A 17,639-nucleotide genomic window follows, 5' to 3' on the forward strand; every position below is an offset into this window, starting at 1 on the left:
TGGCCAGGATGGTAGAAGAGCCTATCACAGAGCTGGGCTCCCCAATACCCATGCGGATGATGGGGAGCCTGAAGAAACAGAAGCCAGTTATGGTGCTGAACCATCAGAAGCAGGGGTGGGGTGGGAGGGAATGTCTCAATTATTATAATAATGAAGAGGCCTGAGTGACAGTCAAGGGGATTTGACCAGCTGAAAGTTTTAGAGATGACTTACAGATCATAGCCTTTCCTCGGAACAAAACAGATGGAGAGCCAATGAGACAACTTTTGGACCCAGAGGGAAGGATCTGCAACACTACAGAAAATACATATTTTACGTATTTATGGAAAATATATATTGTAATGACTTTCCCAGTTCTGCCCCAAAAGAACTGATGACCATTCATTCAAGTGACTATACACTGGGCAAAAGAGAATATCCAGATATTTTGAGGACTATTGGACACAGGATCTGAGTGGACACTATTAACCTGGATACCTGAATGAACGTCATCATGGCCTCAGGGTAAAGTAGGGTCATGTGAGGACTACATAATAAATGAGTCCAGACCAGACTCTGGCTCACAGTGGATTTACTAGGTCTGAGAGCACAGCCAGTGGTCATTTTCCCCTAGGCAGGTGGAGTACTGGGGGAATTCAATTGGAAGCTTATGAAAACAGTATTCTTCCACTCCTGCCAGGATAAAAATGAAAAATCATATTGCATTAGGAAAGGGAATGGTAAAGATTTAATGCCACCACTTAGGATCTCAAGAATGCAGGGGTTGCAGGTCTCCTCATGTGCCCATTTAATTTACCAGTCTAGACAGATCCTAGAGAATGACTATAGACTACTGAAATCTTCAACCAGGTAGAGGTAACCACTGATTTGTCCAATGTGTTCTTTTCTGTCTCAAGCATGAAGATGTAATCGGTCCACTTTCGCTTGGAATGGGCTGCTCCTCACCTCTCAGTTTAAAATGTCAGTGCTGTGTTAACTTTCCGACTCATTTCCCACATCATAGTCTGAAGTGAGGTGGACATTTTGGACATCTTACTGAAAGCCATGTTGAGCCTATACATCCAAGACGTCATTCCGATCAGGCAAGATAAATGAGAGGTGGTTAGCACACTGGAGCCTTGACAGACACTTGGGGAAACATCCCACACTCATGAATACACTTCTGGCCCATAACATCAAAGTGATACTGCCTACCACAGAGGTCTAATAAGCATGACGCACAGCCAATGGAAGCTATGTTACCATGCAGTCAACTACCGTACTTGTAAAGAAGTTGAAGATAAGTTAGAAGTTGTCCTTTTTAAAGCCATTAAAGTTCTGTGCCATCTGAAAACACTATGCAGAACATAAGATACTCAAAATTAAGGTTCATAAGAATAAAATATGCATTTACTTAAGATCAAAGTACAACTAAAGTCCAATAATAATGACCATTCATATTACTTTTAGTGTTTGAGCTACTTGGCTGCCTGGAAAATAGGACCCAAACCAGGAAATTATGGAATGCATACTTTTTGGACAACTTTCCTAATTCATATTGTGTAACATTTCAATGAAAATCAATGAACTAGTTTCCTTCACCGACTATGTGTAAGGCACTGGGAAATAAAATGCAGTTGCCTTCTCTTCACTGCGCACACCTCAGGAGGCAGTGTGATGTAAGAAACCTAATACTCGCTCTGGCGTCACACCACCCTGGGTCACAGTCCTGGCTCTAACAAATACTAGCTGAATAACCTTGGGCATGTTAATTAGCTTCTGTGTAAGAGTCAGACACGACTGAAATGACCACTCATGCACACATGCATGCATCCTTAGTTTTGTTACTGGTAAAATGAAGATAGACAAATTTCATTCCGGCCATTGTGAAGATTAAGGCATAGAGAGTTCTTGGTATGGTGCTAGACTGTTCAGTTCAGTTCAGTTCAGTTCAGTTGCTCAGTCATGTCCGACTCTTTGTGACCCCATGAATCACAGCATGTCAGGCCTTCCTGTCCATCACCAACTCCCAGAGTTCACTCTAATTCACGTCAACCAAATCAGTGATACCATCCAGCCATCTCATCCTCTGTCGTCCCCTCATCCTCCTGCCCCCAATCCCTGCCAGCATCAGAGTCTTTTCCAATGAGTCAACTCTTGGCATGAGGTGGCCAAAGTACTGGAGTTTCAGCTTGAACATCATTCCTTCCAAAGAACACCCAGGGCTGATCTCCTTTAGAATGGACTGGTTGGATCTCCTTGCAGTCCAAGGGACTCTCAAGAGTCTTCTCCAACACCACAGTTCAAAAGCATCAATTCTTCGGCACTCGACTTTCTTCACAGTCCAACTCTCACATCCATACATGATCACTAGAAAAACCATAGCCTTGACTAGACGGACCTTTGTTGGCAAAGTAATGTCTCTGCTTTTCAATATGCTATCTAGGTTGGTCATAACTTTTCTTCCAAGGAGTAAGCGTCTTTTAATTTCATGGCTGAAGTCACCATCTGCAGTGATTTTGGAGCCCCAAAAAATAATGTCTGGCACTGTTTCCCCATCTATTTGCCATGAAGTGATGGGACCAGATGCCATGATCTTCGTTTTCTGAATGTTGAGCTTTACGCCAACTTTTTCACTCTCCTCTTTCACTTTCCTCAAGAGGCTTTTTAGTTCCTCTTCACTTTCTGCCATAAGGGTGGTGTCATCTGCATATCTGAAGTTATTGATATTTCTCCCGGCAATCTTGATTCCAGCTTGTGCTTCTTCCAGCCCAGCGTTTCTCATGATGTACTCTGCATAGAAGTTAAATAAGCAGGGTGACAATATACAACCTTGACGTACTCCTTTTCCTATTTGGAACCAGTCTGTTGTTCCATGTCCAGTTCTAACTGTTGCTTCCTGACCTGCATACACGTTTCTCAAGAGGCTGGTCAGGTGGTCTCATATTCCCATCTCTTTCAGAATTTTCCACAGTTTATTGTGATCCACACAGTCAAAGGCTTTGGCATAATCAATAAAGCAGAAATAGATGTTTTTCTGGAACTCTCTTGCTTTTTTGATTACCCAGTGGATGTTGGCAATTTGCTCTCTGGTTCTTCTGCCTTTTCTAAAACCAGCTTGAACATCTGGAAGCTCGTGGTTCATGTATTGCTGAAGGCTGGCTTGGAGAATTTTGAGCATTACTTTACTAGTGTGTGAGATGAGTAGATGAGTGCAACTGTGCAATAGTTTGAGCATTCTTCTAAGTTACCTAATTTGTCTGGAATATAGGTCACTAGTGGTATTTTATGAACAATTATAATCCTTTTCATAATAATTTTGATCTTTATGTACAGTCTTTCTTAAAAAAATTTTTTTTTTTTTACTCTTTTGGCCACACCGCGTAGTGCATTGTATCATAGTTCCCTGACACTGAAAGTGAAAGTGTTAGTCACTCACTCATGTCCAACTCTTTGCAACCCCATGGACTGTAGCCCACCAGGCTCCTCTGTCCACGGAGTTTTCCAGGCAAGAATACGAGAGTGGGTTGCCATTCCTCCTCCAGGGCATCTTTCCGAGCCAGGGATGGAACCTGGGTCTCCTGCGTTGTGGGCAGACTACCGTCTGAGCCCCCAGGGCCAGGTGTCAAACCCACGCCCCCTGTACTGGCAGCAGAGTCTTAGCCACTGGACCACCAGGAAAGCCCCAAGGTCTTTCTGGATTTTAGTAATTTAAGTCTTCTTTCCTCTTTTTCTTGGTCAGTTTAGCTAAGGGTTTGTCAGTTTTGTTGATTTTTTCAAAGAGCCAGCTTTTGGTTTCATTGATTTTCTCTATTGCTTTCTATTCTCTAATTCCACTTATATCCACTCTAATTTTTATTATTTCCTTCCTTCTACTTCCTTTGGGTTTAGATTTCTTTTTTTTTTTTTCCTTAGGGTTGAAGATTGGGTTACTTTTCAATAAATGAAAGCTTGGCTCCATTTAGCCGTAGCATCTAAGTAAGCTGGTGAAAGTGTGAAAGTGTAAACTCGGTCAGAAGTGTCTGACTCTTTGCAAACCTATGGACTATAGCCTGCCAGGATCCTCTGTCTATGGAATTCTTCAGGCAAGAATACTGGAGTGGATAGTCATTCCTGAGAATTCTCCAGGGGATCTTCCTGACCCAGGGATTGAACCAGGGTCTCCTGCATTGCACACATATTCTTTACTGTCCTGAGCCACCAGAGAAGTCCAAGCAAGCTGGTGATGGTGTATAAACCCTGAGGTGTGCATCAGAGCACTGGCTCTGGATCTACATCTGATTTTCCTATTCCTGTGCTCTCAGAGAAAACAGGGGCCCCACAGCTGCTAAAATCTATACATTTCATATCACTTGACTCTGGTCTCATCAGCACTAGGACTTTCAGTCTTAAGGAAACCAGCTGAATTCAAATGCTTATCATTTCAAGTCTGAGACTGACCATCTCCTTAAAATCGTCTCTTCACTTTTAGTTTCTTTCCTTTTTAATTCCCTCTTTACTGTTGATGTAAAGAATCTGCTTGCAATGCAAGAGACCCTGATTCGATTCCTAGGTCGGAAAGATCCACTGCAGAAGGGGTAGGCTACCCACTCTAGTATTCTTGGGCTTTCCTTGTGGCTCAGCTGGTCAAGAATCCAACTGCAATGTGGGAGATCTGGGTTCAATCCCTGGGTCAGGAATATCTCCTGGAGAAGGAAAAGGCTGCCCACTCTAGTATTCTGGCCTGAAGAATTACATGGACTTTATAGTCCATGGGCAGAGAAAGCAATGGCACCCCACTCCAGCACTCCTGCCTGGAAAATCCCATGGACGGAGGAGCCTGGTAGGCTGCAATCCATGGGGTAGCTAGGAGTCAGACACGACTGAGTGACTTCATTTTGACTTTCCACTTTCATGCATTGGAGAAGGAAATGGCAACCCACTCCAGTGTTCTTGCCTGGAGAATCCCAGGGACGGGGGAGCCTGATGGGCTGCCGTCTATGGGGTCTCACAGAGTCGGACACGACTGGAGCGACTTAGCAGCAGCAGCAGCAGCAGCAGCAGACCATTTTAAACTTCAGGAGGAGTTTACATCAGTATGTACAGGCTTGATGACTTCTACATATTCAACATATATTTACTGGAATTGGAGTAAGTAGAATCATTCTAAAGAACTGCTTCTGTATGGCATTTATTTGCTTATTAACTTGATCATGAAGTCTCAGGTTGGTTTACAAGGTCTTTCTGATCTATTTATCCTTGCCAATTCTTTAACCCCACAATCCCACCCCTACCATATACTCCTTATGAGAGATACCCTCCCTCAGTCCCTCCAAAATATATCTGCTGTTTTTTGCTCCTGGCCTTTGCTCTCCCTGTCCCCTTACCTGGATTGACTCTTTACCTATTCAAATCATATTCACCTTCAAGACCCATCCCAAGTACCACTTACTTCTGAAGCACTCCCCACGGTGCTTGCCAATAGTGATCTCTTCCTTCTTGGACTCTCAGAGAAAGCGCTGAAGGATCCCCCAGCTGCTCCAATCTATACATTTCATATTATCTGACTCACAGGCTCCCACTGTCATTACCAGGTACATTAACAATCATATTTCACTCAGAACTTTATTATCTGTGTACCATCCACAGGAAAAACGTATCCAGTAGGCACAGTGATACTTGTAAGGACCTATGAAATTGTCTTAATATTAACACCAGAAGGTAAAAGTGAATAATAAATAAAATATTCAACATATATTATTTATAAATTTGTTTTTATAGCAATGAAGTCATAACATTATACACATGCTGTTGTTGCTGTTTAGTTGCTAGTTATGTCTGAGTCTTTTGTAACCCCATGGACTGTAGCCCATTAGGCTCCTCTGTCCATTAGGGTCTCCAGCATTGGCAGGCTGATTCTTTATGGCTGATCCACCAGGGAAGCCCACATATATATATATTTAGGGGGTTCCCAGGTGGTGCTAGTGGTAAAGAACTTGCCTATCAATGCAGGAAACATACTAGACACCAGTTCAATCCCTGGGTCAGGAAGATACCCTCAAGGAGGAAATCGCAACCCACTCCAGTATTCTTGCCTGGAAAATCCCATAGACAGAGGAGCCTGGCAGGCTAGGGTCACAAAGAGTGAGACATGACTGAAGCTACTTAGCATGCATGAACATACTTTTTAATGGCAGAAGTGGCCCATGAAGGTACACATCCAAATGCTAGGGACTACAGAAGTCATAATGGAGCCCTGGCTATCTTATATTGCCCAATGATAGTAAGTCCTATTTTCCTAATTAGAATATCCAAAGGCTGCCAGCAATCCTCAAACCAGAGTTTGCTAACACCTAAAGCTCAACATTCAGAAAACGAAGATCATGGCATTGGTCCCATCATTTCGTGGGAAATAGATGGGGAATCAGTGGAAACAGTGCCAGACTTTATTTTTGTGGGCTCCAAAATCACTGCAGATGGTGACTGCAGCCATGAAATTTTTTAAAAGACGCTTACTCCTTGGAAGAAAAGTTATGACCAACCTAGATAGCATATTGAAAAGCAGAGACATTACTTTGCCAACAAAGGTCCGTCTAGTCAAGGCTATGGTTTTTCAGGTGGTCATGTATGGATGTGAGAGTTGGACTGTGAAGAAAGCTGAGTGCCAAAGAACTGATGCTTTTGAACTGTGGTGTTGGAGAAGGTCCTTGACAGTCCCTTGGACTGCAAGGAGATCCAACCAATCCATTCTAAAGGAGATCAGCCCTGGGTGTTCTTTGGAAGGAATGATGTTCAAGCTGAAACTCCAGTACTTTGGCCACCTCATGCGAAGAGTTGACTCAATGGAAAAGACTCTGATGCTGGGAGGGATTGGGGGCAGGAGGAAGAGGGGATGACAGAGGACGAGATAGCTGGATGGCATCACGGACTTGATGGATATGAGTTTGAGTGAACTCCAGGAGATGGTGATGGCCAGGGAAGCCTGGCGTGCTGTGATTCATGGGGTTGCAAAGAGTCGGACACGACTAAGTGACTGAACTGGACTGAACTGAACTGAACTGAAGAAACCCCAGACATATTAATGAAATTCTATGACATATTTTTCAATATTTCAAAGAGCTTAGTAGAAAAGTATATTTACCCACAATAAGCCCACATGCACCAACTGAAATGTCAGTACTCTTTGTCTTTGCCTGGAACTATACTAAGTCAGTTGGCAACAATGGTGATCTCATGCTGCTGAGTGGTTCTGATACGTGGAATACACAAGGAATTTTTGAGATGTAATCAGAGATGGCAATGGCACCCCACTCCAGTACTCTTGCCTGGAAAATCCCATGGATGGAGGAGCCTGGTTGGCTGCAGTCCATGGGGTCGCTAAGAGCCGGACACAACTGAGCGACTTCACTTTCACTTTTCACTTTCATGCACTGGAGAAGGAAATGGCAACCCACTCCAGTGTTCTTGCCTGGAGAATCCCAAGGATGGGGGAGCCCGGTGGGCTGCAGTCTATGGGGTCGCACAGAGTCGGACACGACTGAAGCGACTTAGCAGCCAGCAGCAGCAGCAGCAGAGAACCAGATGCCACTACAAATCCATAGGTCAATCACAGAATACCTAGATATAAGTACCACTTACAGAAGCCAGGTAAAATTATGGTAAAGAGAGAGAGTACCCATGTGTCTTCAATCATACACTATTTATTATTTAATAATTGTATGTATGCAAGTTCAATAACTGCATTGTGCAGTTTCAAACAGCATATTACATTTTTATTATTATGGACCATTGTTTAATATCTGGGCTTAAGTTGGGATGGGAAAGTGTTACTATGTTAAACAGAACATTTGAAAACATGGAGTTCGTGGAGGAGTGGTAGCTGGGAAGAAAAAGGTAAACTATAAAAGGGGTCTATGGTAGTGAAAATACTGGAACCCAATGGGTACTTAGCAGACAGCTTTAGTTCCTTCCCCTGCCCAATACCAATTACCATACAGCTGAAGGATCACAACAGAAATGTCAGTCGACTAATAGCAGTGTGGCACCAGTGGTCAAGTGACAGCATAGCAGCCACATTATGAGTAGATGCTCAACAAATACTGTTTGATGTATTGTCTACCAGACACAATTTTGCTCATTTGAAATCTGGAGCTCAGGGACCTTATACATTTCAGTGTTAAATGACTCCTGAGTGGGGATGATTTCCAGGAAGGGCTTTCTGATGTCAACCAGGTCTCACCAGCCAGTGAAGACAAATTTGTGAAGACAGTTCAGAGATTTTCTTTTTACCTTCTCCAATCCTTTCTCCAAACACTGTCCCCAACTAGATGGTCTCATGGAGTCAACTGCTTCAAAAATGGGCATGTTTCCCCCAATTCTGGAGGAGGTTTAGGGTGGTTTGTTAAGCAGCAACAGATAATGCAAAAAACTAATAAATATAGTTGACCCTTCCCTTTTAAAAAAAAATATTTTCAGAAAACCTGAGGTCAGAATTGGAAGTGATCTACAGAGACCATTCTATGACTTTTTGTTTCAATGGTTTATGAGGTTAACTGGAAAGGCATCAAACATTATGTCTCATTCCAATTCTGGAGTTCATTTGATTTTAACTGAAAAAAGTTTTATCCATTTTATATGAAAAGAAATGCCACAAGCTTAATTTAAATATTATTCTAATACAACTCAACACTGAATTATAAATTTAATGGTTGAAGGTTAAATAACCTCCAGAATTTTTTCCTGGGAAACCGACAGCATGTGCAGAAATAGGCATAGTATTTTCTTCCCTGAAAGTTCTCAGAAAAGCAAAAGATAACAACTCTGTGATCAAATTATCCCCACAGCCTTAATTAAAGTCAGATGCTAAGGGAGAGTTCAAGTTCCTTCATTTTATTTACTAATCCACAAAGAGAAGCGTCAGGAAAATGTTCTTCAATTCTTATTTGCATACTTCCTAATAGGGCTCATTTATTTTTATTTATGTGTTTATATATGTTTATAACACCTTCACCACAATAAACAAATATATCTCTGCCTAAATACAGCAATAAGCATATTTCCACAGAGATTATGAAAATATGGCTGTTTTCCCCTATTCATCTACATGTAAAAATTCTGGCAAGCATTTCCTGTTGAAAACCCCAACATTTTTATTACAAAGTTTTCCCAAGGTGTCTCCAGTGAAGCTGGAGAAAATATATGCATTTGTATAGGTTCAGATATAACAGCAAATCCTGACTGTACTGCCTCCATTTGCAGTAGGAGTTATGTTCAGGGTTGCCATAGCAGCCACCCACGCTCACACACACACAAAGGGGTGGTGGAAACGAGAGAAAAGCAGTTAGCAGAGAACAGAATCTATTGTTAAAAAGACAGCAGTACCTTTCAATGTAATTATAAGCAGGAATCCTGATTTTCAGTCTGAACTGCTGTTTAACGATAGAAGATTTCTGAGTGCTAGATTGTTATCACATTTTTTTTTCCTCTAAACATATCTACCACCTAAACCTTTGGTTTTAACTTTTATGGATGCAGAGGTTATGCAGGACCAGGAGGGGATTCAGCTAACCACACACACATAAGGGCTGTTGCTGCTGCTTAGTCGCTTCAGTCGTGTCCAACTCTGTGAGACCCCATGGACTGTAGCCCACCGGGCTCCTCTGTCCGTGGGATTCTCCAGGCAAGAACATAGGAGAGGGTGGCCATTCCCTTCTCCAGCGATCAATAATCAACTATTACACAAATAGTAAAAATAATAAAGAAATTCTAAAATAAATAAGAACTAGTAAAGTATTAAATAAATAAAAGTAAAGCACTAGTGCCTGGCATATACTAAATGCTCAATAAATGTTTGCTAATAATAACTGTTATTGTTAAAACATCTCCAAGTGCTTATTACAGACTAGAACAGTGTGTGTGTGCGCGTGCTCAGTCACTTAGTTGTGTCCGACTCCTTGAGACCCCATGGACTGTAGCCTGCAAGGCTCCTCCGTCCATAGACTTTTCAGGCAGGAATATTGGTGTGGGTTGCCATTACTCTCCCATGGGATCTTCCCAACCCAGGGATTGAACCAGCATCTCCGGTGTCTCCTGTACTGGCAACTGGATTCTTTACCACTGTGCCAGCCTGGGAAGCCCCAAGTCTAGACTAGATAAGTGTGACTTTTAATTCAGACATAGCTTAAATAAGTGCCTTTAAGTAAGCTGGTAAAACAAACAAAAAACAGATAAGAAGTTGCTAAACAAATGCCAGCAGACACACCATTTTGGCAGAATAGAAACACCAAGAGTTTCACTACACTAACACATTAACTACCATTGGCATACCCTAATTACACAACAAAATCTATATCAGTGCTCAGATAATTATGTAACAGTATCTGGTGTCTGAGAGTATTCTGGAATTTGTCTCAAGTCACTGGCTTGGTCACATGTCTATATGCAAGATGTGTTTACAATTAATGTGTGTTAGTTGCTTACTTGCGTCTGACTCTTTGCGACCCCATGAACTGTATAACCTGCCAGGTTCATCTGTCCATGGGATTTCCCAGGCAAGAATACTGGAGTGGGTTACCATTTCCTTCTCCAGGGGATCTTCCCAACCCAAGGATCTAACCTAGGTCTCTTGCATTGCAGGCAGATTCTTTAACCATCAGAACCACCAGGGAAGACCTTTACAATTAACATCCAGATACAAATACAAACATAAGATTTAGATGTGATGACAATGAAAGAAAAATATTTTACTGTTCCTGATTCACACAAGTTTTAAATCTTCATATTAAGGCTAACTGCTCCACCTTCTAGAGGAGCTGGAACAGTCAAGCAATTTAGAGACTAAGAAAGAACACACATGGATTAGAAGATTTTATATCAAGTCTACAAGTACCTTAAAATGTGCAGCAGAAAGCAAAACTAATGGGCTAAAGAAATCAGGGGCAATTAGAGGAACAGTGTTGGGAGCAGTATGAGGGTAAGAAGAGAGTTGTAACTGGAAAACTGTACAGAAGAGAAAATGAATAGAATGAGATTTGTTCCTTAATGCTATAAAAATTTTCCTGATGGGATTTCTTTTAAACTCCAAGAAGTGAATGGTAGAATTAGCTTGGCTTAAACGTTTTAAAAATGTTAAAACGCACACCCTTATGACCTCCAAAATGACTCTGCCATTGTGAGTATTATGTAGGATGCTATAGTTCCACTCTTAAATTGTCTTTTATCTAGAAATCTTTATTTCCAATATCAAGCAGAGGTGTCACGGGAAATATTCTCTCTTTTAGAGATAAACTGACAAGCTTACGTTAGGAACATTAAAAACATTTCCATAAACAAATAGCTCTTTGAGGGGAAAAATAATTCTGAGTTTTTCCAAGCAATTAGAAATTAGTCAAATTTGGCTGACGTTGGCCCTGAGATTTCTTGTCAATGAGCTGAAATCAGAAGTAGTTACTGGCACCATTTACTAGGAGAACTCCAAAAGGAAAAATGTTCTGCACTTCTTACTGGAGCTAAGAAAAAGTCTTCAAAGAACACTTTTGGAGTACAACTTTATAGCTTCAAGGCAGCCTCTGGTGATAAAGGTTAAGAACAATGGATACAAACACTGGGGACAAGAGCTGCCTGCCCAGCATTAATGCACTCAGTAGTGACCACTTCCTTCCACCTAAACGTCCTAAGACAGCTGCACCTACGGTCTGGCTCTTACCACTAGAATGACGGCAAATACTCAAGAATGAATAAAATGTGTATAATTTTTAAGGGCATTTTGGTTAGTTCTCTAACAAAATACTAAAACAGTGGCTGAGATACTAAGATGATAGAGCTACCAATAAAAAAGAACTTTCTAGAAAAAGAGTGCCGCTTTCCCTACCTTCACCAGGGAACACTGGAAGTTGAGTAGGCAGCAAAGAGGCCTCAGTAGTTCTCTTAATTACACTATTATAAGTTTATAAGGACTGCAAAGGACAAATTTGTTTCCATTAAGCCCTATTTAATATAAAGACAAACATATTCTCAAATGGAAATGCTAATGGCTATATTTTTTAATACAACAAACTACCCACACATAATCTCATGAGAGTTGACTGACTTAATTTTAGTCACAGTACCAACAGCTTTTATTAAAGATAAATTAAATGGCCTGCAGAAAACTGTTAATGTGACTTCCATTATGGCAGGGAGAAATAATTTCTACTTTGGGAGAATTACCAGAAAGACAAATTAAGAATGGCTTCTAATCCTTACTTACTGTCAGATACATAGCTGCATAGACACTGAGAGCCGCTTCTTTGGATGGAAATGTCTTCCTTGCTCTCATGATGAGATCTGGGTTGCCTGTGCAGGCTTCTTCCCCACTGATGAACTGCGTATATTGCTGACACCCAAGTGCCGTGTAGTTGGGTTTACACAGGGCAAGAAAATGGGGAGCCAGGTTTCCTGTGACAACTTGTCCAGCATTTACAAAGATATCTGTTGCAAACAGTCCAAATGTATAAATTCCTGAGGAAGAAAAACACGCCATTTTAAACTCTTTGCTTTGTTGTGCTTCAGTTTACAATAAACCAACATGGAAATATTTTAGAAACTATGGAATAGTTCATACATGTCCATACGTATGGTTCCTTCCATTTCACTCCCTCCAGCTTCCCCCTTTGCTTTCTGAAGTAGTGGGAGTGTTAAATTATTTAACATATTGAGTTGTCTGCCACTGGCTACATTTTTATGCATGGCAGGTTTATAAGACATAAGATAAAAGAAGAAAATATATTCTAAGACTGTGTTTGGGTAATGTGATGTTTTAAATGGAGACGTGTTTCCCTTGAGAGGGTTCAGTCTATCACCTTCTACTAATGTTAGCAATCTTTCTTTTTTCCCTATTTTTGAATATCTTACTAACATAATACAGAGCAGTCATCTCCCTTTAATTATACCTCTTAAGCCCATTCTAACTAGTATTAACTCAGCTGGAGGTGCCAATTAGCAAAATCCTAGGCCATCAGTTTTAAAAAATCATGTAACTGCTAAGTCCCAGCTTATTTTTTATGTATTGAGTTTCAATCTCTCAAGTTTGGGACAACTTAGTAAATAATAAAGCACTTAGATTATGATTTTTAAATTATCTTCACAATATTAAAATTTACTTGCTTTGTTTACCTGGACATGAAATATTAAGTACATAAATTTCCCCCCTTTTGTAAGGAATATGTCAATTTACTCAAAAACTGAAACTATTTTCTAAATTCAATATAATTGGCCACTAATGCCAAAACTTATCTCTCTATTTAGGTAAGAAAGGCAAAACAGATTCTTTGGCATCATTGTCAAACTTCCAGCTACAATCTACAAGGATGTGGTATCAATGTAAAGAAATCCATTCTTTCATAATTTTTGATAATAAAATCCATCAAGGACATTTTAAAACTATACCAAAATACTACTTTCCAAACAGCTGGTTCATTAAAAAGGCATATAATTCTATTATGATAATTAGATGATTTTTTTCTTTGTCATGTATTTCTGGATTGTTTGTTTCCTAAGGCTTTACATAATTATTGACTGTTATGTTGCAAATCAGCAGGAAAAAAATATTTTTCCAGGATTAGATACGTGACTATCCTTTTCATTTTCAAAGTATTATATAAGATTATAAAAGGTTCTAACACCCAAATCCGCACACAGCAAAACTCCATGAGTATATAAACCACAATGAAACAAAGACCTTAGTTCTTTATTGAAAACATTTACAAGGAAGAGCTTTCTTTCCATCTTACCAGCATTCCATGAGTCATACAAGTAAATGTTATTAAAATCAGAAATTTGACAGAGGTAGAGAAAAAGAGAGAATGAAGCTCAATACAATGTTATTGTATATACTCTCACCTTTCAAATCTCATGGCCTAGCATAGGAACCTAAATGTCAAGTGTTCATCTCTCTTCCCTTGAAATCTAGGCTAAGATGCACTCATTTTATTTAACTAAACCATTCTTTTATCTGGTATAATAAGTTTTCCTGTCTAGAAAGGAATATTTGATAAAGATATGGAAATGTCTCTTGATATTTATAAAGCTCCCAAATGTGCTTCAGAATTAAAATAGTGCATCAGGCCCAAGTCCAATATTGAAGTTGACTACAAAGATACTTATTAAAGTGAGATCCCATGAGTGTATCCTCCAGATACACTGGAGTGTGACCTCCAGAATAAAGTCACTAAAAAAGAGTGATGTCTTATTCTATAGTAATGCTTTTCTTGCAAGCTTCGCTTTTATTATAGTAAACTAGAAACATCCAAATCATGATAAACAAAGAAACAAGAAACAAATCAAGTACTTCTAAATATCTTTTAAATCACATAAGTAAGAAACATGCACAGGCTTATATGCATACTTTATGCCATTCAGGCGGAGCTTGTTTTATTGAGCTTCACTTTATTGGACTTCACGAATAATACTTTTTTTTTTTTTTTTTTTTTTTACAAATGGGAGGTTTGTGGCAACCCTGTGTTGAGCAAATCTACTGGCACTATTTTTCCACTAACATTGGCTCACTCTGTGTGTCTCTGTCACATTTTAGCATTTCTCTCAAGATTTCAAAGATTTTCATTATGATTTATTTGTTATTGGTAATCTATGGTAGTTCTTTGGGTGCAAGACATACTGTACTCATATAAGGCAGTGAACTGCTTTACCAACTACTCATTCCCCTATATTTCTCTCCCTCTCCTCCAGCCTCCCTACTCTCTAAGACACAACATTATTGAAACTATGCCAATTAAAAATCCTACAATAGCCTCTAAATATACAAGTGAAAGGAACAGTCACACATCTCACCCTTAATCAAAAGCTAGAAAGGATGAAGCTCCATGAGAAAGACATGTTGAAAGCTGAGACAGGCTGGAAAGCTAGGTCTCTTGTGCCATTTAGCCAAGTCATGAATGCAAAGAAAAACCTCTTTAAGGAAATTAAAAATGCTACGCCAGTGAACATACAGATGATAAGAAAGTGGAACAGCCTTATTGCTGATTTGAAGCAAGTTGCAGTGGTCTGGACAGATCCAATCAACCACAGTACTCCCTCAAGACAAAGCCTAATCCACAGCAAGGTCTTAACTCTCTGCAGTTCTACAGAGGTGAGTAAGTTGCAGAAGAAAAGTTTGAATCGAAGCTAGCAGAGGATGATTCATGAGGTTTAAGGAAACAAGTCATCTCCATGGAAGGAAAGTACAAGCTGAAGCATCAAGTGCTGATACAGAAGCTGCAGTGTTATTCAGATGACTTAGCTGAGATCATTAATGAAGGTATCTACATTAAAGGACAGATTTTCAGTGTAGATAAAACAGCCTTCTATTGGAAGAAGATACCACCAAGCACTTTCAGATCTAGAAAGAAGAAAAATGCCTGGCTTTAAAGCTTCAAAAGACAGGCTGACTCTCGTCTTTGGAGCTAATGCAGCTGGTGAATTTAAGGTGAAACCAATGCTCACTTACTACTCTGAAAAGTCTAGGGCCCTAAAGAGTTATGCTAAATATACTCTGCCTGTGCACTATAAATGGAACCACAAAGTCTGGACAACAGATTATCTGTTTATAACATGGTTTACTAAATATTTTAGGCCCATTGGTAAAACTTGCTGCTTAGAAAAAATATTCAAGTTATTACTGCTCACTAACAATGCACCTGGTCATCCAAGAGCTCTGATGGAGATGCACAATGAGACTAATGTTGTTTTTATGCCTGCCAACACAACATTCATTCTACAGGTCATGGATCAAGGAGGACTTTTGATTTTCAAGTCTTACTGTTGCAGGGACGAGCCAATTCTGATTCCACGTTGGATCTGTTTCTTTGATTTTAATCTTCACTTTTCATTGTTTTTTTTTTTTAACTATATCACACATAATGGTCTGTCTCCAGGAACCCTGCCCCTCTGCCTTTGTTAGAGACAGTCTAACCCAGCCCACCTGTGAATGGCTGCACAGAAGAAGAAATTAACATATCCCCTATTTCGCAAGATAAATACCTTTTTACTTTACTTCCTCACCTCCTTTCCCTCTCTGTTCTATAAAAGACGTTGGCACCCAGACTCCAATAAGATGGTCATTTTGAGATATTAGTCTGCCATCTTCTTGGTCAGCCAGCTTTCCAAATAAAGTCATATTCCTTGCCTCAACACTTGGTTTCTTGGTTAATTGGCTCGTTGTACAGTGAGCAGAGTGAGCTTGGTCTCAGTAACATTATTATTTAAGAAGTACATTTCATAAATTTGTAGCTGCCATAGATAGGGATTCCTCTGATGGTTCTGGACAAGAGGAATTTAAAATCTTCTGGAAAGGACTCACTATTCTAGATACCATTAAGAACATTCACGATTTATAGGCAGAGGTTAACATATTAACATTAATAGGAGTTTGAAAGAAATTGACTTCAACCATCATGGATGATTTTGAGGGGTTCAAGAACTAAGTGGAGGAAGTAACAGCAGATGTGGTGGAAATAACAAAAGAATTAGAAGCGGAGCCTGAAGATTTGACTGAATCACTGCAATCTCATGATAAAACTTGAATGGGTGAGGATTTGCTCCTGACAGATGAGCAAATAAAGTGGTTTCTTGAGATTGGAATCTACTCCTGGTGAAGATGTTGTGAAGATTGTTGAAATGATAACAAAGAATTTGAAATACTACATATAGCAGCAGCAGGGCTTGAGAGAACTGACTATAACTTCAAAAGAAGTTCTATCATGGGTAAAATGCTATCAAGCAGCATTGCATGATACAAAGAAATCACTAAAGAAAGGAAGAGTCAATCACTATGGCTAACTTTGTTATTATCCTATTTTAAGAAATTGTCACAGCCACCTCAATCTTCAGATTCTACCAATATGATCGGTTGAGGCAAGACTCTCCACCAGCAAAAAGATTACAACTTATTAAAGGTTCCAATGATGATTAGCATTTTTTAGCCATTTTTATTTTTAAAAGTGTTTTTAATTAAAGTATGTATTTTTTCAATAGACTAAAATATAGTATAAATATAACTTCTATATGCACTGGGAAACCAAAAAAGTCACATGACTCACTTGATTGTGATATTCACTTTACTGTAGTGGTCTAGAACTGAGCTCAAATATCTTAGGAGGTATGCCTGCATATTCTTTAAAAATATGGGCACAAGCGAACAAAAAATTTTTACTTAAGTAGGCATGATATAATTTAACAGAATTTAGGAAAGTTCAGTTTCATCAAAAACACTTCAGTTCTAAGTATATTGTTGCTTATTTTGTTATTAAATGATTCTCATGCAAAGATTAAATGGGTCAAGAATACAGTATTGATATATGTGACAAATATAACTTGTAAAGTTTTATATAAAAGTTATCCTTTCAACAGTATAAATGAGAGCTATGGGGATATATAAGTGGATGGCAATAAAAAGAACACTCAGATATGAAGACCTTTCATCTCCGGAGAGCTTTAAAATCATGATGACATCTGATTAGTCTTTAATGGGCTTTCATATAGATTAGGTGATCTAAGCAGTGTTCAGAAAGCTAAGATCATGGCATCTGGTGCGATCACTTCACGGGAAATAGATGCGGAAACAGTGGAACCAGTGGTAGACTTTATTTTTTGGGGCTCCAAAATCACTGCAGATGGTGATTGCAGCCATGAAATTTAAAAAAGCTTAC

General features: G+C 39.6%; 1 protein-coding gene across 2 annotated transcripts in view; it reads right to left on the minus strand.

The window, feature by feature from the left end:
- Window positions 1-17,639, minus strand: part of PLPPR5 (phospholipid phosphatase related 5) — a 135,226-nt gene that overhangs the window by 70,585 nt on the left and 47,002 nt on the right. For both annotated transcript variants that reach the window (XM_005678058.3, XM_005678059.3), the window contains exon 3: window positions 12,206-12,456. In XM_005678058.3, coding sequence (XP_005678115.1) covers window positions 12,206-12,456 — 251 coding nt within the window. The remainder of the gene's footprint in view (window positions 1-12,205; window positions 12,457-17,639) is intronic.

Source organism: Capra hircus, chromosome 3, assembly GCF_001704415.2.
Source record: "Capra hircus breed San Clemente chromosome 3, ASM170441v1, whole genome shotgun sequence".
Taxonomy (NCBI): Eukaryota; Metazoa; Chordata; class Mammalia; order Artiodactyla; family Bovidae; genus Capra; species Capra hircus.